Here is a 24581-nt window from a genome sequence, read left to right on the forward strand (position 1 = left end):
GGACTCTCTTTGCAAGTCTGATTATCACTATTGTATTAGTCTGCTCGGGCTGCTGTGACAAAATTTCTCAGTTCTGAAGGGTGGGAATTCCAAGATCAAGGTGCCAGCCAATTCAGTTCCTGGTGAGAGCTTTCTTCCTGATTTGCAGATGGCTGCTGTCTCTCTGTTCTTACATGGCACTGAGAGAGCTCTCGTGTCTTCCTGTTCTTAGGAGAGCACTAATCTTATCACAAGGGTCCTGCCCTCATGACCTCACGAAGACCCCCATTTCCAAATACCTTTACATTAGGGGTTAGGGCTTCAATGTTTTGGGATACAATTCAGTCCACAGCATCTGTCTTTTGTTTTGCTGTCTCCTCCCTAGCTAGACTGAATATTGATGGGGGAAGTAACAAGCTAGTAGAAATTTCCAATCTCTTCTTGTGGGCCTTCCTCTAAGCCTTTTCTGCACCTCTCTAATTCTTTTATTTCGACATCCTGTCAAGTTCCCTGCTATAGCTATTCCAAATTTCATTCCATTCTCTGCTTTATCCTTTATCACATCCCTCTCGCACTCAGCAGACAACCTTCTTAATTTACTGAGGTGACACAGGATGTGGAGCAAGGGTCTCCTTAATGCCCTTCCTCTCTGTCCCAGGAGGAGATATCACTCCTTGTTAAGGCAAGCTCCTCTTTATCCCCTCTGATTACTCTCGTGTCCCCTAAATGACTTACCCTGCCAAGTTCTATTTTAGGCCCTTTTCTCTATATAAGCCACTGCCACCTTCTTGAGACCATTCAAACCTCTCTCTAGGCTGTTTAGGGGACTTCAGTAATTCTTTGCTGAACATTCACCCTATGTGACACATTGCCCAGCACTGACGATGCAGAGATGAAGAGCTCATAACCCACCCACGGCAACCACACAGAACTATAAATAATATGTTAAAGAGCGTTGTATCTTCTTGCAGTTTCAAAAGTGCGATCCAGGCTTGGGGGAGGAAGGGAAAGGGTATAAACCTATCATTCAAGTATGCTTCGCTAAAGTACACTCACTCATTACTAAAGAACCCAGTCATCCCTCCTTATTCAGGACCTCCATTCCCACCCCCACCACCAAAACCTGCAGATGCTCAGTCCCTTATATAAAATGGTGTAGTATGCATATAATGTGTGCATAACCTCTCATATACTTCATTTACTTAATTATTTATTTTGAGTAAAGGTAGATTTTAGAGCTACATACTCCATAGAGTGCAGGCCGTTTTAGAAGGCAAGAGAAAGGCCACGAGGTGTGGATGTTGGGTGCTTAGTTTTAAGTAAAAGTAATTACACACTCCATAGACAGTGCAGTTGTCTCACTTAGAAGAGAGAGTGCCTTCTCATATATTTTAAATCATCTCTAGATTATTTTTAATACCCAATACAATGTTCAATGCTATGTAAATAGTTGTAAATACAATGTAAATGCTATGTGAATAATTGCTGGGCATGCAGCCAATTTAAGTTTTGCCTTTTGGAACTTCACGGAATTTTTTTTTTCTTTTGATCTTCAGTTAGTTGAATACACAGATTCAAAACCCTTGGATACAGAGGGCTGACTGTATTTCTGTTCTTCCATATATGTACAAACGTCATTCTTTTGAAAGACGTTATAGTATTCCTATGTCTGTATATTTAACCAGGTCTCAGTCAATAGGCAAGTAGCTTTATTTATCTTTTGCTGTTACAAACTACTGCAATGAACTTCCCTATATTGTAATTGCTTACAACTGCAACTACGTCTGCAGTATGAATTCCTAAACGTGTTATTGTTGAGTCAAGGGTGTGTGCCTGTTCTGCCAAATCGCCCTCTAAATGGTTGAACTTCACTTTTAAAGCAGGTGGCGGGTAGACAGCGTCGGGCCAGAGCTGTCCGGCCTCCGTGCAGCAGGTGGCGCTGTGGCGCTGTGAGCGCGTCTCCCCGGAAGCGGCGGGGCCGCGCTGACCGACTTCCCGTGGCGGGGTTCGTGTTAGCGCAGGCGCAGTCGAAGAGGGGCAGACGCTGGAGGCCCGCTGAGTGGTGAGGCAGGATGCCGTACGCCAACCAGCCCACCGTGAGGATCACGGAACTCACCGACGAGAATGTCAAGTTTATCATCGAGAATACGGACCTGGCGTAAGGCTACTAAGGGAAGAGGCTGGCGGCTTTGGGGAGCCCAGAACACGAACCCAGGAGGGGCGGGATGTATTTCCAGAACTGGCTCCCGGGCTTAAGCTTTGTGACTTTTGGGGGCTCGGGGCCGGCCAGTCGAGGCTGAGGTGCCCACATGCTGCTTGGTTTTCATCCCTCAGGGTGGCAAATTCTATCCGGAGAGTCTTCATTGCTGAGGTGCCCATAATAGGTAAGCGACCCCGCCTCCTCGTTGCCAGGGCCACCAGTTCCCCTACCTCCCCATACCTTGGCGCTCCAGCCTCCAGCTTTGGTTTGGGACGGGGTGGCGACGCTGAGAAAACAGCAGTACTGGAGACTTGATCGGACCCTGTGCCATTGGCCTAGGGCCACTGTCAGGGTGATGTCAAGGATTAGGTGAGGTAATCTCTATTTAATGCCTTGTATTTAGTGAGTGTCCAGTACCGGGAGGTATCTTTTTATGAATCTGTTCTGTCAACTGCATTAACAGGACATGTAAGTGCCAGAGAATGCAGTGGTGTGAATGCAGAGCTGAACTGGGAATGCAGAGCTGTAAAGTACAGAGTTCTTGCCTTCATAGGGCTCACAGTGAAGCTGTAGGGGAAAGATGAATCCACAGACAACCGCTAATGCGAGATCGACTTGGATCAGTTAAGGAGAAGCATAGCTACAGTGCTTTTGGCGCTTCGAGGAGGGAGGATCTGTTTCTGCTTCAGTTCTAGCCACTCGCATTGGGTGTTTTACATATTTACATATTCTGCAAATATTTTCTGAGTGTCAGCTCAGAGTTTGGGTTAGGAAAAAGAAATGTAAGTCATAGCTGCTGCACCAGGCATGCGAACTCCTAAGGAAATAAGCAGGCCAAATGACTGGTAAACAAGAGAACGTTGTAGTTTTTCCATTACCACCCTCAGTGACTACTTCAACTCAGAGCTTGGAGTGCAGGAACTGTACTCCATGATGCAGCCTTGACATTCTAAGTGCCACTTTTCCCACAAATAATATTGAGCATCTGCTACATTCTAGGCCGCAGCTAGGAATACAGAAGTTAAGACATCTGAAGACCCTGCCCCAAGGAATTTTTGAAGCTTGAGGCAGAGACAAGACACACAGAATTATAACACAAGGAAAAATATGCCAAGTGTTTTAAGAGAATTCTAGACAGAGTTCTGGAAGGGAAGAGCTTAGAGGGAGTGTTCATCTCTATGCCATGGAGGGCAAGCAAGGCTTGGTTCATAGGAGGCTCAGGATTTTAACCTACACTGGAGAAGTTAAGGGCTTATGGGTGGGGGGAGGTGGGAGACAGAAGCAGAAAAGCTTGGCTCATGGCCCTTGTTTGGCTTGAGTTGAGGAAACAAAAGGCAGCATAGGACAAAGTAGGTTGGGGCTTGGCCGTGTCTGGTCCTCTTCTGATCTCTGTTCCTGGTGTCCACACCCCTCATTGGCTAGTAGTCTCCAATGCCATTTGCTTTCTGAATTTAATTGTTTATGTGCAGATTTTTATTTAAATGAATGAGTGAGTAAATGTGTGTTTAAGTCAAGTGTGTGTGGCTGTACAGTTCTTACCCTCCTACTAGTTCATTGCTGGTTGGGATTGACTTATGTACTGAGTATGCCTTGCTCATTAAAGGAATTTTGTAAGCATTAGTTGGTTGAGTGATAATAAAGTATTATATTGGGTAAGCTGGTTATTATATCATAACATGAGGTATGTACCATAAGTTTCTTACTTTTCTGGGGTTTGTCTAACTTGTAAGTGCCCAAATAGTTTGTGTCATTGGATTTGGTGTTGGCAAAGGTAGCAGATTTAAGTGCTTCCCACAGAAATATTCAGCTGAAAGAAACATGTTCCCACTCCCATGATATTCTCTGTCGGTGTTTTTCTGGGTGGTACAGGGAACTCCCTGTATCACATCTACCTGAGCAGGGAAGTGAGGTGTGCTGTGTGTGGTTCTTTTTAAAATGCAACTTCCTGGGCCCCGCTCGAAAGCTGTGGAATCAAGCATCTTTGGCAGCCTGGCCCAAGTCTCTGCAATTACGTAATCATTAGATGATTTTTAAATCTGGAGAACCACTTTTTTGAAGTCTTAAGGTGAATTTGGTGGCTAAACTTCATGTCTGCTTCTCTGCTTCCTTCATTCTTTAGCAATTGACTGGGTTCAGATTGATGCCAATTCCTCAGTCCTTCATGACGAGTTCATTGCTCACAGGCTTGGTGAGTGCTGAGTTTGGAAAGTTAAAGGGAGGGGGCTGTGCGGGTGTCAGAGGAGGAAGTCTCCTCACTACCAAGGGGATTCCTTTTGGGTTGGCCCCTAGGCCTTCTTTTAAGAACTTTTCTTTGTCTTCCAGGATTAATCCCCCTGACTAGTGATGACATTGTGGACAAGCTGCAGTACTCCCGGGTATGCTGTGTGATTGGGTGGAAGGTCGAGAGTCAAGGGAGGCAGGGAATTTTAGTTTTCAAAGGGATTTTTCCTGACATCTTGCTTCCAGCTTTTAGACAATGTGGAGATTGTCTAGAGGAGCAGAGGGAGTGAGAACTGTCCTACAGAGCAACACCTGAGGGACTGGGGTACTGGTGTCTGGCAGCTTTATGCATCACCTCATAGGTTCTGCTAGTTAAACATGGCTCCCTTTCTCAGGATAAGTTACCAGGCTTATCCAAGACATGGAAGCAACCTAAATGTTCATCGACAGATGACTGGATAAAGAAGTTGTGGTATATTTATACAATGAAATAGTACTCAGCCATAAAAAAGAATAAAATAATGCCATTTGCATCAAAATGGATGGACGTAGAGATCATCATTCTAAGTGAAATAAGCCAGAAAGAGAAAGAAAAATACCATGTAGCACTCATGTGTGGAATCTAAAAACAATTTTTAAAAAGGACTCTACGAACTCAGCTACAAAACAGAAACAGACTTGCAGACATAGTAAATAATCTTATGGCTGGAGAAAAGAGGGGGAAGGGTAAATTTGGGAGTTTGAGATTTGCAAATGTTAGCCACTATATATAAAAATAGATTTTTTTTAAAAGCTGCTTCTGTATAGCACAGGGAACTATGTTCAATATCTTGTAATAACCTTTAATGAAAAAAATGGAAACGAATATATGTATATGCACGACTGAGACATTGTGCTATACACCAGAAATTGATACATTATAGCTGACGATACTTTAATTTAAAAAAAAGTTACCAGGTTTAGGACTGGGGAGAGAGTAGGACAGGATTATGTTACACCCATAGCCTTTCACGAGGGCTGTATTAGGTAACAGCTTGAGACTCTTCCTTCTTGATGACTCTGCATGATCCTGAATCAACTTATTTTCTAATATTCCCAAGGACATGTCATTTTTGTGGTGGCTGATTTGATAATACTTTGTAAATTTATATGTTTTTTAAAAGAAATATTCAAGCACTCAGCAAAGCGTGGAGCTAATATAACAAATAGTTGTGCTCCCACCAAACCACTTGTCACATTTTAACATCTCACCATTTTTGCTTCATGTCTCCAGATTTTTGTTTTTAAGAAAACATCACATATATTAGTGGGGACAGTTGTACAACCAGTTGAAGAGCAATTTGTCACTATCTTATAGAAAGATACGCATCCCCTGCGACCTACCAATTCCTTCCATTAAATTTTGTTCTAGTATTGCATTTACTGAACAAAGATGGTATGGGTTTTTTGTTTTCGTTTTTTTCAGAAAATCTACAGAAAAGTTAAAAATAGAATACTTGACTCTCTTTTCACTTATAATTTTCAGTTGTTGGTATTTTGCTACATTTGCTTTATTTTTCACGTAGATGTTATTTTTGCTGAACCAACTGAAAGAACATTGTAGAATTCATGACACTTCTCCCCTAACTACATCAGCATGCATGTCCTAAAAATAAGGATATTTTCCTAACATAGCCACACTGTTATCATGCCTAAAAAAGTTAGCATTGATTTGTACTATCTACATACAGTCTAAATTCGGGTTTTCCTCGCTATGCTCAAAATGTCCTTAATTATTTTTTGTTTGTGGGTCTGTGATCCAGTCAAAATTCATGCATTGCATTTGGTTGTTAAACCTCTTTAGTCTCTTGATCTCTTGAACAGACTCCTCTCTTTTCATTATACTTTTTTTTTGAGTGCCACATTTTTATTGTCCATTACATTTTGATTCTGTAATTTCATATTTCCAAGAGTGATTCAGTTCCCAGGGTCTAGATTGCCTTCCTTCCTTACCAGTGTGTGATTACAGACTATCCAGGTGTGGCCCCTAGTTCTTCCTCATCTTGAAAACATCAGAAGTCATATTTTCCTCACTGGTGTGAGGGAAGAAGTTTGCTTGATTACATTCTAGTAACTCTTCTTGCCTGAAGTTAAACAGTGGCAGGTAATGTCTAACACGGGAATGCTTCAAGAATCAGTGTAGCGAACGGCAAACTTGGTCGTCATTGAAGCTGAGTGATGGTTGCGTGGTGGCAGTCTGTTGTACTCTTCTCTGCTTTTGTGAATATATGAAATTTTCCATAAATTCATACATTTTTGTATGAAATTTTTTTTATAAAAGATCAATAATCTGGAACTTAAAAGGTACTTTTTTTCTATTGTTCCCTGGATTAATTTATTTTAAATGATGATTGCATTCCCAGGGGAGTGCACTTAGCTCATGGGATGCTGAACTAGGTGGTATGAAAGCCTCCTCCTCTTACTTAGTGCCTTGGTTCTCCGAGGAAGAGCGCTCGGAGGGCAGGGTGAGATGTTAGCAGTGTGTCTCCTGGTTGTGGCCTGGCCTCAGGTAGGGTGGGAAGGACATGTGGGTGCCAGCGTATAGGTTGTCTCTGAACTGGGGCATGCCGGCCCCGGAGCGGCCCTAGAATGGTGTGCCAGTGGACACAATTCACGAGAGCCTGGAGGCTGTGATCCGCCCTTTCCCAGATGAAGAACCTTTAGGAGTGGGGAGCCAAGCTAGATTTGCCATCTTTCTGTAGACTCACTTCTGCCTCTCTTCCTGCCTCAGGACTGCACATGTGAAGAGTTCTGCCCTGAGTGCTCAGTGGAGTTCACCCTCGACGTGCGGTGCAATGAAGACCAGACACGTCACGTCACGTCTCGAGACCTCATCTCCAACAGCCCCCGGGTCATTCCGGTCAATAACGTTCTTCCTACCTAGGACCTTTGCTCTTCTCCAGGCTTCAAGTGGGCCAGATTGGGGTGGATTCTTAAAAAACACTGACTTTCCCTGTGTTACCCTCTGCCTTAACCTGAGCCTGATGCCTAGAACTGCTAATAATTCTGGACTCTTGCCAGGGTGGGCAGAAGTATTACTGGTGCTGTGAGCACTCTGTCCCCCAAGGGCCCTTTTAAAGGTCATGGTACTGTTCTGACTGAGGAGGCTGTCACAAAGCCCTGAGGTCAGGGTTAGAGTCCACTCGCCAGCACAGACTGGGTCCTAGTGGGCACGTCTACCATCTCATCCTCGGGCATCCTTTCCCTGCCTTGGCAGCTTGTAATCTGGAGGTTCTGGAAGGTGGGTGCCAGAAGAGGTGAGTGGGGAGATGAGCAATAGCTAATACACGCCTCTGTTCGGGCTCCCTACAGGTGACATCCCGCAACCGAGATAATGACCCCAGTGACTATGTGGAGCAGGACGGTAAGGGGCTCAATGGAGGCAGCAACTAGACCCAGCGTCTCATGCTGTCTGGTCTTCCAGTGGCCCTCCATGTCAGACTGGAGAACTGTGCCTCTGCTGGCCCTCCACTGACGCACACCTCTCCCCACAGACATTCTCATCGTCAAGCTGAGAAAGGGCCAGGAGCTGAGACTTCGAGCCTATGCCAAAAAGGGCTTTGGCAAGGAACACGCCAAGTGGAACCCGACTGCAGGGGTGGCTTTTGAATACGATCCTGACAATGCCCTGAGACACACGGTGTACCCCAAGCCAGAGGAATGGTATGTTTCTGGGGGGAATGGAAGCAGGTAGTTAGGGTGGGGGCAGTGGAAGTGGCTCCTAGTGACTAAGATGGGGTAGCCTCACTGAGACATGGGCGCCCTAAAACTAGCCACCCTGTGCTGATCTGTGTTTGACCTCAGGCCGAAGAGTGAGTACTCAGAGCTGGACGAGGACGAGTCGCAGGCTCCCTATGACCCCAATGGCAAGCCGGAGAGGTAAGATCCTGGTTTGGCACTTGAAGATGAAGTGTGTAAGAACGTACAGTTCTGGTGCAGGCTCCGGGTCAGGGAGACCTCTTCTCTTCATCCCAGTTCCTGTAAGCTGAGGAGGGACTGGTAACTGCTGAACCCGCAGTACGTACACATCCCGAGGCAGATTATCATCCCCCTTTTGGTCACTGTGAGAAAGGGGGACCCTCCAGTTATCTGTTCCTGTCCTGATTTTCAACTCCCAAAGAAGGATCAGCCTAGGATCAAACCTAGGGCCCAAACTGTCCAAAGCCTTTTAGTGACAGATATGAAAATGCTGGAGCAGGTGACACTATGATGTTCCACTTTTCCCTCAGTGTGGAATACATCCTTACACAAGTGTTTTGAGATTTTCACAATATCTTTTTGAGGTAGCTTTGGCCTCTTTGAGGTCTTGCAAAGTGCATTGGAAGAACCGTTTGTAAGAGGTTGCATGGAGGTCAGCCCTGGGGCAAGGTCGAGTTCATGGTGGGAAAGGAGTCAGGACCCAGAAGGGAGGGGAGAGGGTGGTGCGTGGCCAAAAGCTCAGGCCAGCCAGCCTGCCTCGTGGAGAACTCACCGGATTCTTGCCTCCCAGGTTCTACTACAATGTGGAGTCCTGTGGCTCTCTGCGCCCTGAAACCATTGTCCTCTCAGCCCTCTCTGGATTGAAGAAGAAGCTCAGTGATTTACAGACCCAGTTGAGCCACGAGATCCAGAGTGACGTCCTAACTATAAACTAGCTGCAGCTCACCTGTTCCAGCAAAAACAGCAGTTCAATTTCAGGTCTCCTTAGACTTTTGGCTCCTGGGGACTGGACAGCTGTTGCTCAAGCTTCTTGGCAAGCCTTCAGTACCAACTAGAAAGGTAGCAGTGGAAAAGGGCAGGTCCATCCCAGCCTTGCTCAGTCACAGATGGGTTACCGGGGGTGCCACTGCTATTGGATGCAGGACAGTTTTTCACCGGCCTGCATCCCTGGCCCTGCCTACTGATTGGCTGTAGCACTCCCCAGAACCTCCCTTCTGCCCTGTTTCCTAATGTGTCTCTAGGGGGCCATACTGTTTCCCTGTTGAGAACCACTGAGCTGGACTCTCCTCTTTTAGTCATTTCAGCTCTAAATTTACTTCAAATCCTCTGTCCAAAAGTTGGAATTTTCAGTTGTACCTTAGGCTTCTGGTGTTAGGATTGAGTCTAGAACCCTCTTTTAGGCTGCCTGCAAGACCTTCCAGTCCCTGCCCCAGCCAGCCAATTGGTACTTCACTCAAATTCCCAAGTGTCCCTAATTTGAGGACCCTTTGAGAGTAGTGATAGACCCTGGCTAGTCCTCTCTTCCCTCCAGTAAACCTTGTATTTTGTTCTCTATCCATCAGTTAATGAACTTCACCAATAATAGCCCAATTACTCAATTAGGAGGGGGAAGGCCTTAATGAAGGCCTGATCTTGCCCCTTTGGCCCTGTCCATAGGAACACTGCCCAAAGCAGTTAATTAGCCTGGCAAGAGAAGCCTGGAGGTAACTAGAGATCTAGTACAGAAAGGAAGGGATATTTATTAACAGTAGTTGTCTTTTAAAACTTTTTATTTTTGGCAATAAAGAGCACAACATCATCTCTTTCATGCGTCATCGTGCCACTAGTGGAGCCAGCCAGCTCTGCCTCCCTCTCCATGGCCCTTGGCCCTGGCTCCCTTCTTCAGGCTGACTTATTCCTCGGGGTGGTCATTCCCTGGGTCGGGTTCAGAGTTGGCCGTGGCCACCTCCCTGACTCCAGGGCTCTGCTGGAGGGGGCCTCTTGCCTTATCCTCCTCCTGCCACAACTTGAATAGTAGTTATTTACAACAAGGTCTGTTCCCACAAATCAGAACCCTAGAATATTAAACAAAAAAAACCCAACACACACACAACCAAAGGTTTGATGTGAATAGAAAGATAGCCCTTCTGCACCGTAGTCAATAAATACCAGCACTAGAAAATCAATTGCTTTAATTGCATTTCAGCAGGGAGCCTCAGCACCATGTGGGGAGGAAGAAATGGGAAGGTCTTGGTTTCTGAGTGCTTTTAGCTGGCCGGAGGGAGGCCAGACAGGGCAGAGGGGCTCCCTCTGTGGAGGCACTGCCCACTCCTGGCCAGTGAAAGAGGGCAGCAGGGTGCTCCCCCCCAAGCAGTCCTCCTGTAGCAGCCTTCCTGCTGGCCTGGCCCTGGGGCAGGAAAGCGCTCCGGACTGGCCATCCTCCCCTTGGCTGAGGTAACCAGCACCCTCACACCGGGGTGTCTTCTCAACCTACTAAGCAGGAAGGAGCCTGGGCAGAAACCATTTTAAAACCAGATTGTCACCTGAGGTGTCAACCAGATGTCACCTCTGCTGAAAACTCCAAATGCAAGGCTACCAAGTGGCACAGTGTAAGTCTGAGTCCTTCCTGTGCCGCTCTAGGCCCAGAGGGACTGAGAAGCCACCTGCCACCTCTGTCCCTGGGCTGCTTGCGAAAAGCCAGCAGTCAGAGCACCAGCTGTGAGTGCTGTTTGTCTCCTTCCTCTGGCCCCAGCAGCAGGAGGGCTGGTTCCTTGGAGGACAGGGAGACAGCTGCCCTCACATTCAAAAACAGCCTGGACTGTGGCTGGTCATGGGATTAAAAAAATGTGTATGTGGTGGCAGGGAGGGACGGGGGGAACCTTATTAATACAGAATATGTTAATAAGCCATATATATTAAAATCATTAACAGTATATAGTCCCATGGTAGCTCCAGCCCCTCACACATGCTCAGGTGGTGTGGCCAGCCCTTTGCCTTGGTCCAGCCTCACCTCTGGGGACAAAGAAGGGACAGCTTGCTCCCTTTCTCCAGGCTCTTGGCCAACAGCCCCTCCAGGCCGTCCACAATATGCTGCAGGCAGCCCCACAGCAGGCAGCCCCAGGAGTCATCTGTGCACGCCAGCTCTGCAGTCACTGGGATGGCGTCTTGGCCTCACTGCTGTCCCCCTGGCTGGGCTTTGGCTTTAGGAGGATGAATCTGTTGAGGAGGTCCGTTTCTGAGCTGGCCTGGGCTGCCCCATACCCCTCACCTGTGGATACAGAGGCAGGCTCAGGACTTAGGCCCAGGTCAAAAGACCCCTGGCCAGTATACCTTGTCCTCCACAGAGCCTCCTGGCAGGTGGATGTGGGGCACAGCAGCGACTCACTGGCATAGCTGGAGGCCTCAGCAATGTTCTGGGAACCTGTGATGTGGTGCCAGTAGGCACTGCGGGGCAGCATGGTAGTGGGCGTGCAGGGGTATGAGTAATGTTCCGTGCCCTTGTTCAGCAGCTGTGGGGCAGAGAAGGGGACAGTGGCTAAGCCCAGGGCAGCAGGCCCAAGGCCCTGCCTGCCTCTGCTGTATATGCGCCAGCTGCAGACAACTAGCATACACCCGGCCCTCGGCCTGCCTGCCCACCAGTCCCCCTTCCCCCACCTCGACTGAGCCGAGCACTGTCTCACCCTCACATTCTTCTCCATTTCCAGCAGGACCCGCTTGTGCTGCTCAGCGATGGCCAGGGTGGCACTGTGGACCCGCTGGTAAATCTGTTCCCCCTCCTGCGTCTGGAAGGTGTAGAGCCCTTCCCCAGCGTCACACATCCTGAGACAGTGGCACAGAGGGCAAGGTGGTGGGGACACCCCCATGCGCATGCATGCACATGCAGTCAGGCTCTTCTGCACCCCAGGCCCCTTTGGGAACAGGGCTGTCATCTCAGGGTCTGACCACACAGCTCAAACATGCTGAACATTTTCTGTGTGCCAGGTGGTGGTCTAAAGGCTTTACAAGAATTAAGTTATTCTGTTTTCTCCACCACCTTGCTCTGGTCTATGCGCTGTGACAGTTTCCTCGTTGTTACAGTTTTTCTCGAACCATTTTTACAAATGAGGAAACTGAGGCATTTAGAAGGTAAGTAACAACCAAACTTAACACAGTGGCTTATACAGAATTTAAGTCTAGGCAGGCTGACTTCAGAGTTCAAGCGAGACGCAATCCTCACCATAACCCAACCTATGAAGTGAGGTACTTCTATTATCCCCTGTTTGACAGATGAGGAAAGTGAGACTCAGGTCCACAATCACAGAGCTAGTCAGTGACAGTGCCAGCATCTGATTTGAGCCTGAGCAGTCTGACTTGGTAAACAGCTTCACTTGACCTCCCTGCTATGAGCCTCAGTTTATTCATCTATGAAATAGGAATATTATGTTCCCCTTCAGCATGCTATGCTGATAAATAAGCTTTTCCAGCACAGAGCCTGACATAAGTGAATGGCAGCCACCATCATGACCATGGTGGGACAGGGGTGTGAGGAGGAGGGGCAAGAGTGTCCTACCGGCCAGCCTCAAAGGTAAAGCGTGTGGCATCCCGGCCATAGCGGCGCAATGAGCAGAGGGGCCACGAGACTAGCTTCACGCGGGGGTTGTGTATGTCCCAGAGGTAGATGTTCTCGTGGGTGATCTGCAGCTTGCACTCGCCGTACACATCCAGGTTGGGGCAGGGCAGCAGGAAGACGTTGAAGCGATCTGGATGGGAGAGGATGAGCAGGCCTAGAGCTTTCCCCTGGGAGGCCTCCCCAACTCCCTCCCCCCACCCCCGGTGCCAGCACCAGGCCTCACCTGTCTGCTCACACTGCACTCCTGGGGCCAGGAGGTCTGGCTCTCCCAGACTGATATCGTTGAGCCTCGACCCCAGACACTCCACAGACAGTGTCTTGTACCACTCCTCTGCCTCCAGCTCTGGAGAAAACAGTACCTCATCATGTGCCAGATCAGGGTTCCCTAGCAGTGCCCCCCCCCCCAATCTGCTTTAGCTGCAGCTGTCCCACCATGCAAAACAGAGAGGGTAAGGCCAGTGGATTCTTCCTGCTTGCCCTACCTCATCCTGGGGGCCCACTCCCTCAAAGGCATCTTCTACCCCAACACATCATACCCAGTCAGGCTAGCCTTGCTCTGCCTCCTACCAACTGGACCTTGACCAGCCCACAGCCTGCAGCCCCAGCCCCTCACCTGAGTCGCAGGTGAAGGTACGTGCTGAGTCATCGGTGAATATGATGGCTACCGCCTGCCTCTTGGTCTCCTTGGGGAGCCGAGTGACACACTTGACATTGCTGATCTCCGTCACCTGGGACAGCATCCACAAGGGACTCAGCCAGTCTGAAGCACATCCCTCTACATCCCTCTTAGCTCTGCCTCCCCCAGGAGGGTGCTCTTGGACCTCAGGACACTCAACAAATCATCACTGTTTACAGGTTGGGGGAACTAGGGCCCAGGCCCCCTAACCTTGGGGCAGCCTCGGAGGCACACTGACTTCTCATCTGGATACTTCTCCAGCCGCTGGGGTCCCTTGCTGGAGGACTTCCGGAACACCAGCCAGCACCTCCTGTAGATCTGTGGAGCAAGATGGTAGGGGGATCAGGGCTCCCTGGACTACTTCCACTCAGCCAGCATGGCCCTGCAGTTACCCCTGCCTACCACAAGGGGCAGTGCCACACAGCCTTCCAGGGGGCCCAGGCCTGGAAGACCTAGGGACAGCCGACACCAGCATGACACCCACCCTGGGGAAGACGCCCCTCCCCAAATTGAAAAGGCAGTCATTTTTTGGCTGGCTCTGAACGACTGTTCCACAAAGGGCGCTCCTAAGTTACTGTTTACTATGAGCTCTGCTCTTGGTTTAATATAAGTAGCCAACATTTGTTGAGTGCTTCCTATTCGTACTTTTTGTTATTAGCACTCTTCATAGTTAATCTCGGGGTCACTCTTAAAGGTCAGTTCTGTTATCATCTCCACTTTATAGACAGGGAAACTGAGGCATCCAAAAGTTAAGTTTTGACAGCTAATAGATGGTAGAGTTGGTATTTAAAACAGGCTGTTTAGATCCAGGGCCGTTACTAGAAGCCCACTGCGCTAAGGTTCTGTCCAGGGCTCCAGGAGGACCCACCCCAACAGACGGAGCATCCTGGGGACAGGGATTAGACCCTTACCCACTCCCAGCCTGCACATCAATGCAGCTCTTATTTCTAAGACTCGGGGAGGGCTCTTGATGTGTAACACCCCCTCTTGTCTCTAGGACCTTTCACTCCCCCTCTCTTTTCATTCTCTGACCAGCCCTGGAATGTAGGAGACCAGGATTAATTCCCTGTTGCAGCTGGGAAACCAGCTCTTAGAAGTAAAGGAGCAGAGCCAAGAACCTGGGGTTACCCCAGAGCACGGTGCCTTCCCCAGGAGATTCCCTCCTTGTCCCAACCACTGCCAATGACCATGTGCCTAAAACCACCCCAATTCTCTGTAGCTTCATGGATTCTATCCAAGTGGCAAGGAGCAGGGGTGGGTGGGTTAGTCCCCAGCCACCTGTCTAGGCTGCTGACTCTTCCTTACATGGCGTCCTCCTTCCTACCTCAGGCTCTCCTCCAGCCCAAAGTCTGGCTGGGATGTACCTCTTGTCAGCAGGCACTCCAGAAGACTGGAAGAGCCATTCCCCAGGAATCTCCAATGTTCCTTTCACTGGCAAAGAGTGGGGAGGCTGAGGGGTGGCCCAGAGCAGAGGAGGTGAAGAGGTCTCTGGGCCACAGCCCCAAGCCCCCTCCCTTTCCCTGCTCTGCAGTGTGGGCACCAGGTCCTTGGCAGGCAAGGTCCCAGGGTACAGCGGGCCCAGGCAGTCCCCATCCCAATAAGCTACTCACAACCATGCTATTTCTAACTCCTGAGACACTAGGAGGCATGTCTGTCCCTGCACTACTGAACCTGGCTCAGCCCCTGACCTATCCACCTAAACTCCAGCAGGCCTCCACTCCAGCTGAGGAGCTCTTTTAGGGTAGAGGCTGCATTTTATTCTCAGAATCCTCACGTCCCAGGAGCCTGGTTAACAGAGCTCTGCTGAACAAGTGAATGACCATATGAAGGGATCATGAATGAATGGATGGATGGATGGATAGATAGATGAATGAATGCATGAATGCTGCTGACCCAGATAGGCCCCGCCAGCTTGGGCTCCGTGCAGTCTGCAGCAGCAGGGGCAGAAGGCCTGGGGGCCTGAGCACTCTGGTTGCCTGGTTACAGGACGGGGACACACACACACACAGACACACACACACAGACACACACACACACACACACACACACACACAGACACACACACACACACACACACACACACACACCCCCCCAGGGAGCCACTGTGCTCAAGAGTCCTCCTTCCCCACTTCTCACAGGTCTTTGATCAGTGCTTCAGAAACACTCTGCCACAGCTCTGTCTTGGGAGGAAAGCCCTGGCAGGTAGGGGGGTCTGCTCCTGAGCTCTTCCAACCCTTCCCCCTCACTTCTGTGGGCTGAGACAAAAACGGCTGGGTAGCCGCAGCCCCTCACAGAAGGTCTGCAGGGGAGGCCAAATTCCTTGAGTGGCGGCGACTCCAGACTGGGCCTGGCCACACCCCAGCTCCCAAACCCTCTCCCTGGCTGTGCCCACCGTGGGTTCCCAGCTTTCCCCCTGGAACAGGCCTGGTACTGAGCTCAAGTGGCCACCCCAAGTGGCTTGCCTTCCTGGGAAGCTCTGCTGTGGACAGGGCCTCAGTCCAGCTGGCCCCTGGGGACCTGAAAGGTCCGGGCCCTTAGGAATGAGGAGCCACACTAGCAGCTGTGCCCCACCCCCTTGCCTCCCCACCTCAGTCTTAGCTTTTCTCCTTGTTCTGTGTTCCAAGTGGGCTCCATCTCTCTCTTGGGGTAGAATCAAAGTGGCTGATGGCCACCAGGGCCCAGGTTGGGATACAGTCCGAATCCAAGTAAGACTTTAAACTTACCCACCAGCTCAGCTGCTGCCCACCACCTGGACAGAAGAGCCCCCTACAGAAGCCCTGGGGGTGGGAGCCACAGGAGAAGGAGGGGCAAGAACTACCCTGCTTCAAGGCCAGTCCTGCTCTGTTTGGTACCCAAGCAGGGAACTCAGGTATCAGAGCCCTGCCCCTCCCCCACCCCACTCAGCTAAACCAAGAAACCTTGAGCAGTCCGATTGCACCCCCACCCCCATCAGGGCCATGGGAAAGGGAAGGAAAAGAGGGGCAGGGGACCCAGGTAAAACACAAGACTTGGGCTACCTCAGTCACCAAGGTTACCTTCCTACTGGGGAGACCCGTCACTGGAGGGGGGAGGAGGGTCGGCAGGGGTATAGAGGCAGCTCTTAGGACAACCTCACCAAGCTCATTAAGTTGGTCCCTGGGGGCCCTCCTCATGCCTTCTGGGGGGTTTTCACCAGTAGGGGGTGGGAGAGGGTGCACGCTAAGCAGAGGTGTGTTTGAGGCCACATCTCCATAGACCTTCCAAGCCCCTAGTCACTTTTAACACCTGGGAGGAAACAGCCTGCCCAGAGCCCTGGGCCATGCTGCCCGGGTTCTCATTCATAAACCACATAAACATCAGCTTCTGCGCCTCTCACACCACCACTGTTCCCTCACAACCAACCACTCTCCTTCTCAAACACTTCTTTAACCGTCAAAGCAACAACCAAAGATAAATAAATAAATGCCCATACACAGAAAGCAATGGGAAGCAGGGGAGATGAGGTACTTAAAAGAAAAGAGGTCAGGAGAGGGGAGGGGAGAAACGGGGAGGTGGCGGGCGGCAAGGGGAATTGAGAAGCTAGTCTCAGCTCAGACACAGCCCGGCATTTCCAGCCGCTCCTGCCGCTGCCCTGGCGACAACTTCAACAATAGCAGGGGAGCCGCCTGCCCATCAGCGGCCACCACTGGCTCAGCCACTGGGATGCCAGCCAGTCCAGCTGGGGCAGGGGCTGCAGCAGGCAGAGCCGAGCCCAGGCACATGCCAGGCAGCCCTCTGGCCAGAAGCCTCGAGACGAGCAAAGCACGACGCCGAGCCACAGGCGGGCAGCCGCACACCCCGACATGCCAGGCGCTAGAACCGGTCCTGGCCGCCCGTCCCTCGGCAGGGCCCCTTGGAGGTGGCTCACCCCAAGCTTCCTGCTCTTCATCTTCACGTAGCCTTGCTTGACAATGTCGTTGAAATTGGTCGCCATGGCTTCCCCACCGTGGGGGCTCTGCTGGCCGGCTGAGGCTAGCGGAGGGGAAGGATGCCCAGGTGGCCTTGGTTTCTGGCTCCTCCGATCACCTGTTCGAGATACTCCGTCGGGGCTGCCCCGAGGGCTGCTTCTCACCTCGCCCACCTCAGCATTGTTCTAGCAGCTCCTTTGCCCGGCGCCTGCTGGAAATAAAAATGACAGGGAGATTAGACAGTGACATCTTTCTCTTCCCCTGGCTGTCTCGCTCTTTTTTCCTTCCTCTTCCCACACTCCTCCCTCCCTCCCTCCACCCGCCCTCCTTCCTTCCCTTCCCTCCCCACCCCAGGACGGCAAAACCATTCAGGAAAACAGAGGTGGAAGCAGCAGCGAGGAAAATGGTCCAGCCCAGTCCTCTCCCTCACGGCTGGAGCTGGTGGTTAACCCCTTCCTGGGAGGACTGGCTCTGCACCCACTGTGGAGGTGGGGGCAGAGGAAGGGAGGTGACCCAGGAGCTGCTGTTCAGCCCTACCTCCTGCTACAACTTTGGGGTAGACTTAGGGCCAGCTCCCTTCCTGTGCACAGGAGCTCCACGCGGGAAAGCCTTCCCAGAGATGGGGGGTCTTGGGATATGGCACAGATTCTGGTGAGCCTCATACTCCCTGAGGTTAAAGACAATATACCTTGTCAGTCTCAGCAGACCCCCAAATCCCTCTACCCCACCCCAGCCGATACCTGGTTCTCTCTAGCTCAAGCCCGCTCAGGCCCTGCTCCCAGCCCCTGGAACTCTTCAGCAGCTCCTCTGGGTGCTGCTTCCTGGGAGGGAGGGCAGAGTCCAGTGGGGCGGGCCTCCAGATAAGCCTGAGGAATGTGCTGGGCAGGCTGGAGGTGGCTACTGTGGCGGCAGACGCCTCACCCTGGCCCTGGCGCTGGGAAGGCTGGGCTGGTCTGTGGGGGTGCTGGGTCTGGCCAGGCCTTGCAGTGCTGCATGTCCTGAGCATGAGCAGAAGTGAATTACCTGGAGAATTAGCAACCACCTGGGCCTGGGGCAGAGGACACAGCTGGACCACACTGAGGGGGCACCAAGAGGAAGTCAATATGGAGTGGGAAAGGGGGCACCATTAGGGGCTCTCAGAATCAGGCAGATCAGGAGATAATGAAGACTCAGACTTGGGAGGAGGTGTCTCAGTGATGACTTAGTCCAACATCCATTTTACATCATTTTATGGTTGGGGAAAAGAAAGCTGCCCAGAGAGGATGAGCAGCATGGCTAAGTTCACACAGCAAGCCTAGGGCTCAGCGAGGGACAAATAAGCTCCAGAGTGGGTAACGGAGGAAGGCCTGGGGGTGGAATGCCCTGTCACCTGGCTCTTATTGCCTGCCCTGACCTAAGCCTTCTCTGCCATCCAGGCTCAGGGGCAAGGCTGTGCCCACAACATGGCCTCCCATGTTTCCAGGATCACTAGGAGGGACTGGAGCAGCAGATCTGCGGTCAGCTGGGCATCTGTGCTGCCACGACGGGGCCCTGGGGCAGGCATGCTGCTGGATCTGCCAGCAGCTTGGCATTAACTAATCTCCTGGAGGCCTGTAGAGTCCCTAACAAGGAACAGATGTGACTCCTCCAGTGAGCGCACACAAGCAGGCAGGCATAGGGGCAGAGAGGACAGTGTTCCCCTATGCCCCTTGTACCCTGACAGCCTCTTCAGCACCCCGCAGCGTTCTCCCTGCTCATTCACTCCCCCTGGGGTCCGAGACTCTTCCACACTCAAGTGGTCTGCTTTCTTCCTATAAGGTCTGGGGTGGGGTCCCTCCCTGGCACTGACCCCCAACAGCCTTGCCACACCCAGGCACTGGCAGTCAGAGATGGGTACATTTTCCCAACTCTGTTTCCACCGCCTGCCCTGGGTCTGCCTTGCCCCCACAGCAAGGACCAGCTCTGTAAAATTCCCCTCCAAGATGACAGCTAGCTGGCCGCTGGCTGAGGGTCCACAGCATGGAAGACCCCTTTCAGAACACACCTACTAGCAAACACTGGACCCCTGGATTCATCCAAGGCAGCCAAGGACGTGGTCCAGCCAGGAACATGAATCTAACTGACAGGTGGTCCTGGACAAGCAAGCTGCTTAACTTCTCAGTGCCTCAGTTTCCCCAACAGTGAAAAAATGAGAATAAATCCACCTACTTTAAATGAGCAAACGACTCCAAGAGGCACCTCCCTTTTCATGTTGGACCCAGAGCTTCTGCCTCGAAAACTCTAAGAGCTGATTTTATTTCAAGAGTTGCTGCCCAGCCAAAGGCTGTGAAATCACCTTAACCCAGCCTCCCACCTGCCCAATGCAGGCCTGCTCCTTCCTGGCTCTATCAGTTACTTCCCCAGTGACACCCTTTAGTGACTGTGGCCACCAAGTTGTCAGAAGCAGCACTGCCATGTATGTCCATAGGCCCACACCTGACCCCAGGTCCTAGAATCAGACCCACAGAAATAGACCAGTGGGAAGAGCAACCTTCTAGGGGAAGGCTGGGTGGCAAAGGGCCTGGCAGCTCACTCTGGCCCTGAGTCACAGGTTGTGCTGACTTTACTCAATCCCTAATGAATATGCAAGTGCAAGACGGAGCCTGAAGCCCAAAGCGGTACAGCAAGGGGGAGTTGGGGAGGCAGGAGAGAGGGAAAGGGCCAATAGGTAGACTCACAAATTTGATGGGCAATGGGATCAAGGGAGGGGGCAACCCAGAACCAACCCATCCCCCAGAGGGCTGCGCCATGTGAAGCAAGAGAGGTGGCCCCCAGGCCGAGCCTGCGCAGACCCAATGGGGCATCAAGGAATGGAGGGCAGCTGAGCTCAGCAGGCCAGGAACTGGGCAGAGGCAGCCCCTGGCCTGCCGCACTGGGGGCCACTTTCCTCACCAACCAGCTCTGCCTTTCACGAGCCTGCAGCAGGGAAGAATGACCTGCTAATTGGAGAGGACCTAATTGGAGAGGACCTGCGGTCTCAGCTCTGAGCACCCAGAGAGGCTAAGCAGGGTGCCCACTAGCCCCCTCAATGCTGCAGCGGGCAGCAAGGACCCCCCATTCCTCCTCCCAGTCTTTCATCAACACAGCTGCTCATCCAGAGACAGTGCCTCTCCTGGACCAGGCCACCACTGGCTCCTCCACAGAGAGAGCCAGACTCTGAAATTACCCTCTTCCAGGAAGGGAAGGTGTCCCGTGGGGAAGAGGCAGGAGACTCCCTGGTGCCTGCAGAGGGGTGGGGTGGGCCCCACCTGCCCACCTGCCCCATGGGCCAACCATCTAAGCACTCCCTCCCAGCACCTGGATTCTGCCTGGAGGCTTTGGCTCCAGAACAAACGCTACTCGCTGATGTTGGCAACCAATGACTGAGCAGCAGCAGCCACCTGCCTGGCTGGGCCTCCCCACCCCTTGATAGATTGGATCTTATCAGGGCTTCAGGGACAGCCTTACCTGGACTGTCTCACTGATGTCTAGTTGTCTTCACCCCCGGGCAAAGATCCTATCCGCAGCAGGATTCTCTCCAGCACCAGGGACATTTCCCATTACCTCCCTGGTCCTCTCTACCCCAGTGTGATTATTATCAGGAGCCAAGAGGAGGTCCCGCTTCCTAGAGGGCCCCACCCCTGATCTCCGCCCATGCAAATCACCACAAGCAACCCACCTGAAACTCTGCAGGTCCCAAGGTAGGTGGGAAAGAAAGATCACATACCCAACTGGGCAGAGAAAAAACGATGGGAGGAGAGGACAACTGAACAGCCAGGGTCTCCTGGGCCCTTAAGTCAGGAAAGTGGTGCTAAGCCTCCACACCACTGGCACTCTGCTCTCTCTGGGATCCCTACCTATCCTTCCAGCCTCATCTCCCGCGTGCTGGCCTTCTTTCTGTTCCTCAACATGCGTAACTCTTTTCCAAGCAGGACCACTGCACTTGCTGTTTTCTTCCAGCAGATGGTCCAAGGTTCATTCAACTGCATCATTCAGGTCTCAGCTCAAAGAACATCACTTTAAAGACAGCTTCCCTGACCATGCTGGCCAGAGGAGCCCCCCCAGTCAGCCTCATCACAATACCCAATTTCACTGCCTTCATGCACTGCATCACTCTAGGATTTGTCTCTCCCTTCATCTGTTGATTTGCCACTCAGTCGCTTTCCGTCTCCTACAACGCCCTAGAATGTCAGCTTCCTGATGGCTAGGTGTTGTCTGTCTAGTTAGTAGCTCCATCCTAGTACCTAGAATGGTGCCTAGTGCAGAGAAGGTGCTCAGTATTTGGGGACTAAAGCCATAATTCTCTCCGGGATTTGTCCTCATCCTTTTCCACACCATTACCAATATTCACCTGGTCAGACCCAGCTCAACTTCCAGAGGCATGTGTGAGCCTCTGGGCCCCAGACCCACAGTTTGGTTCAAAGCTGCCCCAGGAGAGACGGCACTGCTGACAGTGTCCAGGCCTGGCTGGGCAGCCTCACCTTGGCCACTGTTGTTGGGTGAGGTCATGCCCAGCTCTGCTGCCCTGCCTTGGAGGGAAGAGCAAGAAGTAGCCAGTACCCAGGCTCAGCAGGTCAGGCAACTGGTGGATGGGGGCACACCTCTGAGATCCATCCCAGGTAGTGGGGACAGGAGTGGCCTGCACTGGAGCCGCATCCCCCTTGAAAGGGGCAAGAAAGAAATTGCACTAAACAAGCCCAGCCTAAATTGTTGCTGTGAATCCTGCCAGGCCCCTCACTGCCCTTGACTCTCAGTCCCCTACATCCCAAACCCTCCATCCAAGTCTCCTGGCAAGTGCCACACACCCATGGCTTGGGACAGGCAGGCTGAACAGAAGCCCTATTCTGCCCACATCACCCAGGTGCTCAGCCTCATTCATGCCCCTCTGCAGTGACAGAAAACATTTAATGGGAAGTAGGGCCTTTGGGAGTCCTGGGGGAGAAGGGGGACAGGACCCCAGGGCCAGGGAGAAAGGTTCAAGGAAAGAAGGCAATTGGCCACGAGTTTACGTTGTAGGGTAGGAACCATTTGCAGGTAGGAGTGAGCAGTGGGGGCAGCTGAAGTAGAGAAAGTCTCTTGGAATTGGGGCAGTGGGGGAGGGCACAGAGAGAGCAGGAGGCCATGAGGAGCTGGAAGGGTGGGAGGAGGATAGGGGCTGTGTGATGCTCGGGGTTATGCCTCTTCCGGATGGCAGGCCCAGGGTCAGGGAGCACAGGGGCCTGGGCTTCTCTGATGGTAGACGTAGGGTAGGCGTGAGGTCAGGCCCCGACCTAGGCTTCCCTGCAAAGGACAGCAGGGGTTAGTTTCAGGGGCCAGGACTTGGTTTTGTAGGCGGATCTCTGAGGCCCCTTCACAGGGTAGGAGGATCCTATGGGCTTCAGAGTGCTCAGGCTAGAGTTGCCAAGGGTCTCGAGGGCTCGGGCGCGGCCTAAGGCCCCCTCCCCGTCTCGTGCCCCTCTAGTTACCTGGGCGCCGCGGCCCCGTCTGGGGGCGCTGGCTAGGCAGGCGGCGGGCCAGGCTCATGCCCTCGTCACGGCGGGGCCGGCGGGGGCGGCGGGGCGGCGGCGGCGCCGCCGGACTCCAGGCGGGGACGGGGAAGGAGGCGCGGCCACCCGGCTCAGCTCCAGCAGGGACTCAGCGGCGCTACCCAAGCCGCCCGGCTCCCGCCGCCCTGCCCCGCCCCTCCGGCGCGGTCCCCACCCACCCCCCGGCGGCCCGCCCCCGCCGTATTCCTCCGAGCCGAGGGACATATACTTCCGCCCCAGCCTCGTCCCCACCCCCGCTTCCCTCCGCTGCCCGTTTAGGTCGCCCTCGGTACCCGGACTCACCGCCACTCTGTGGGCCCCAAATCCCAGCCTCACATCGCCTCTCAGCCCTTGAAAGCTAAACCCCACATCAGCTCCTAGCCCCCAAATCTCAAAACCCCAACTTATATAGGAATCACACACACATCCATTGCTCCCCTACCCCTACTGGGCCTTCTGCAGCCTAGCCTTCCCCAGGACTCCCCAGGGACCTCCTTAGCGCCCCACCCTACGCCTCACGCACTCCAGTAGCTGCATTAGCGCCTCTATCCTAGACCTTCCTCTCCTCTAGCAGTCCGTCCGGCTCTCGGTAATCCCCTGGCCTCCTCGCCACCCTCAAAACATCCAATAATCCCATTTTACGTCCCTCTGAGAATTTACCCTCAAGTCCAAACCCGACTGTCCTCCATTACAGCCCCCAGCACACACTCACCTCACTGCCCTTCAGTCCTGTGCAGATGCCTTGTCGCTGCCTTGCTGGAATCACAAACCACAGGCCTCCCCAGCTGTGCCAGGCAGGGATGAGGACGTTGCCTAGGGCCTCCTGGGGGAGGGACCGTGCCATCACTCTGGTTTTCTTGCCTGCACCCTTTTACCCCAGTGAAGGATCAGCACCAGTATCACCTGGAAACTTGTTAGAAATGCAAACTCCCCTCCCTATCCCAGACCTATGAAACCAGAATTTCTAGGAGTAGTGCCAGAAATCTGCATCTTAACAAGCCCCTAGGTGATTCTCATGCACAATAAGCACTGCTTTATACCAAATATACATAAGGCCACACCTGAACAACTGAACTCTTAAAAAATAAAAACACCTCCAACTCTTGTCCATGTTTCCTCTGTAGGTCCAAGGCATCAAAGGGTCCAAGAACCACAGTACTCACCCATGGAGTCCATGCCCCTGCCTCCTCAGTCTGGCCCAGTCTTGCCCACAGAACTTCTTAGAGGGCTGCTTTCCTTCCCCTGAAAATATTCCCAAGGTGGTCCCTGTCCTGCTGGTGGCCACCAAGGGAGCCCCAGGGGCTCCCAGCAGCCTCTGCCCTGGGTCTCAGCTAACCAGCTCACTCTGCCAGCGGAGGGGGTGGCCACATTCATCCTGTCCCACCGGCCAAGCTGGCCTGGCTCTTGACCTCCTGACCTTCCCATGCAACTTCCAAACTTGACCCCACCTGCTTTGCTTCAAACCACAGCTCATAAAGCCCCCAGCACTTGATCCATCACAGCAAACTGTTTTCACCACCAGTAACCTTTGGAGGAGTTTTGGCCAACAACAAGAGTTTTCATGATAAAAAAAGCATCATCTCTTGAGTGGGGTTTCCCAAACTTCTTTCTCTCATCTTCATAATTTTAGCCCAATTTACTCTCTTTCTGCAGTACTATCACCTACATTTTTTAAAGTAAATTTTAGATTTTGAGATATTTGAAGATTCCCATGCAGCTGTAAGATACAATA

The 24581-nt window shown here is 52.1% G+C and overlaps 2 protein-coding genes across 9 annotated transcripts; one reads left to right on the top strand and one right to left on the bottom strand.

Moving 5' to 3' along the window:
• Positions 1 to 1929: 1929 nt before the first annotated feature.
• On the top strand, positions 1930 to 9935 carry POLR2C (RNA polymerase II subunit C). The gene is made up of 9 exons (XM_006179761.3): positions 1930 to 2137; positions 2314 to 2363; positions 4299 to 4367; positions 4502 to 4554; positions 7170 to 7298; positions 7751 to 7802; positions 7933 to 8101; positions 8243 to 8317; positions 8928 to 9935. The coding sequence occupies exons 1-9, from the start codon at positions 2052 to 2054 to the stop codon at positions 9070 to 9072; spliced, it is 828 nt and encodes a 275-aa protein (XP_006179823.1). The 5' UTR covers positions 1930 to 2051; the 3' UTR covers positions 9073 to 9935.
• DOK4 (docking protein 4) lies at positions 9889 to 23582 on the bottom strand. 8 transcript variants are annotated; one of them, XM_032486400.1, is made up of 9 exons: positions 22790 to 22988; positions 17288 to 17538; positions 13612 to 13719; positions 13339 to 13453; positions 12949 to 13068; positions 12666 to 12855; positions 11797 to 11935; positions 11502 to 11625; positions 9889 to 11384 (listed from the first exon to the last, which is right to left on the bottom strand). In XM_032486400.1, exons 2-9 carry the CDS (start codon positions 17351 to 17353, stop codon positions 11266 to 11268), a joined length of 981 nt encoding a protein of 326 aa, XP_032342291.1. In that variant the 5' UTR covers positions 17354 to 17538; positions 22790 to 22988; the 3' UTR covers positions 9889 to 11265. The 8 variants fall into 8 exon arrangements, with proteins under 8 accessions (XP_032342291.1, XP_032342288.1, XP_032342292.1 ...); XM_032486397.1 differs by lacking the exon at positions 22790 to 22988 and adding an exon at positions 23562 to 23582 and having other exon boundaries at positions 9889 to 11625; XM_032486401.1 differs by lacking the exon at positions 11502 to 11625 and having other exon boundaries at positions 22790 to 22992.
• Positions 23583 to 24581: the final 999 nt, after the last annotated feature.

This window comes from Camelus ferus, chromosome 9 (assembly GCF_009834535.1).
Source record: "Camelus ferus isolate YT-003-E chromosome 9, BCGSAC_Cfer_1.0, whole genome shotgun sequence".
NCBI lineage: Eukaryota > Metazoa > Chordata > Mammalia > Artiodactyla > Camelidae > Camelus > Camelus ferus.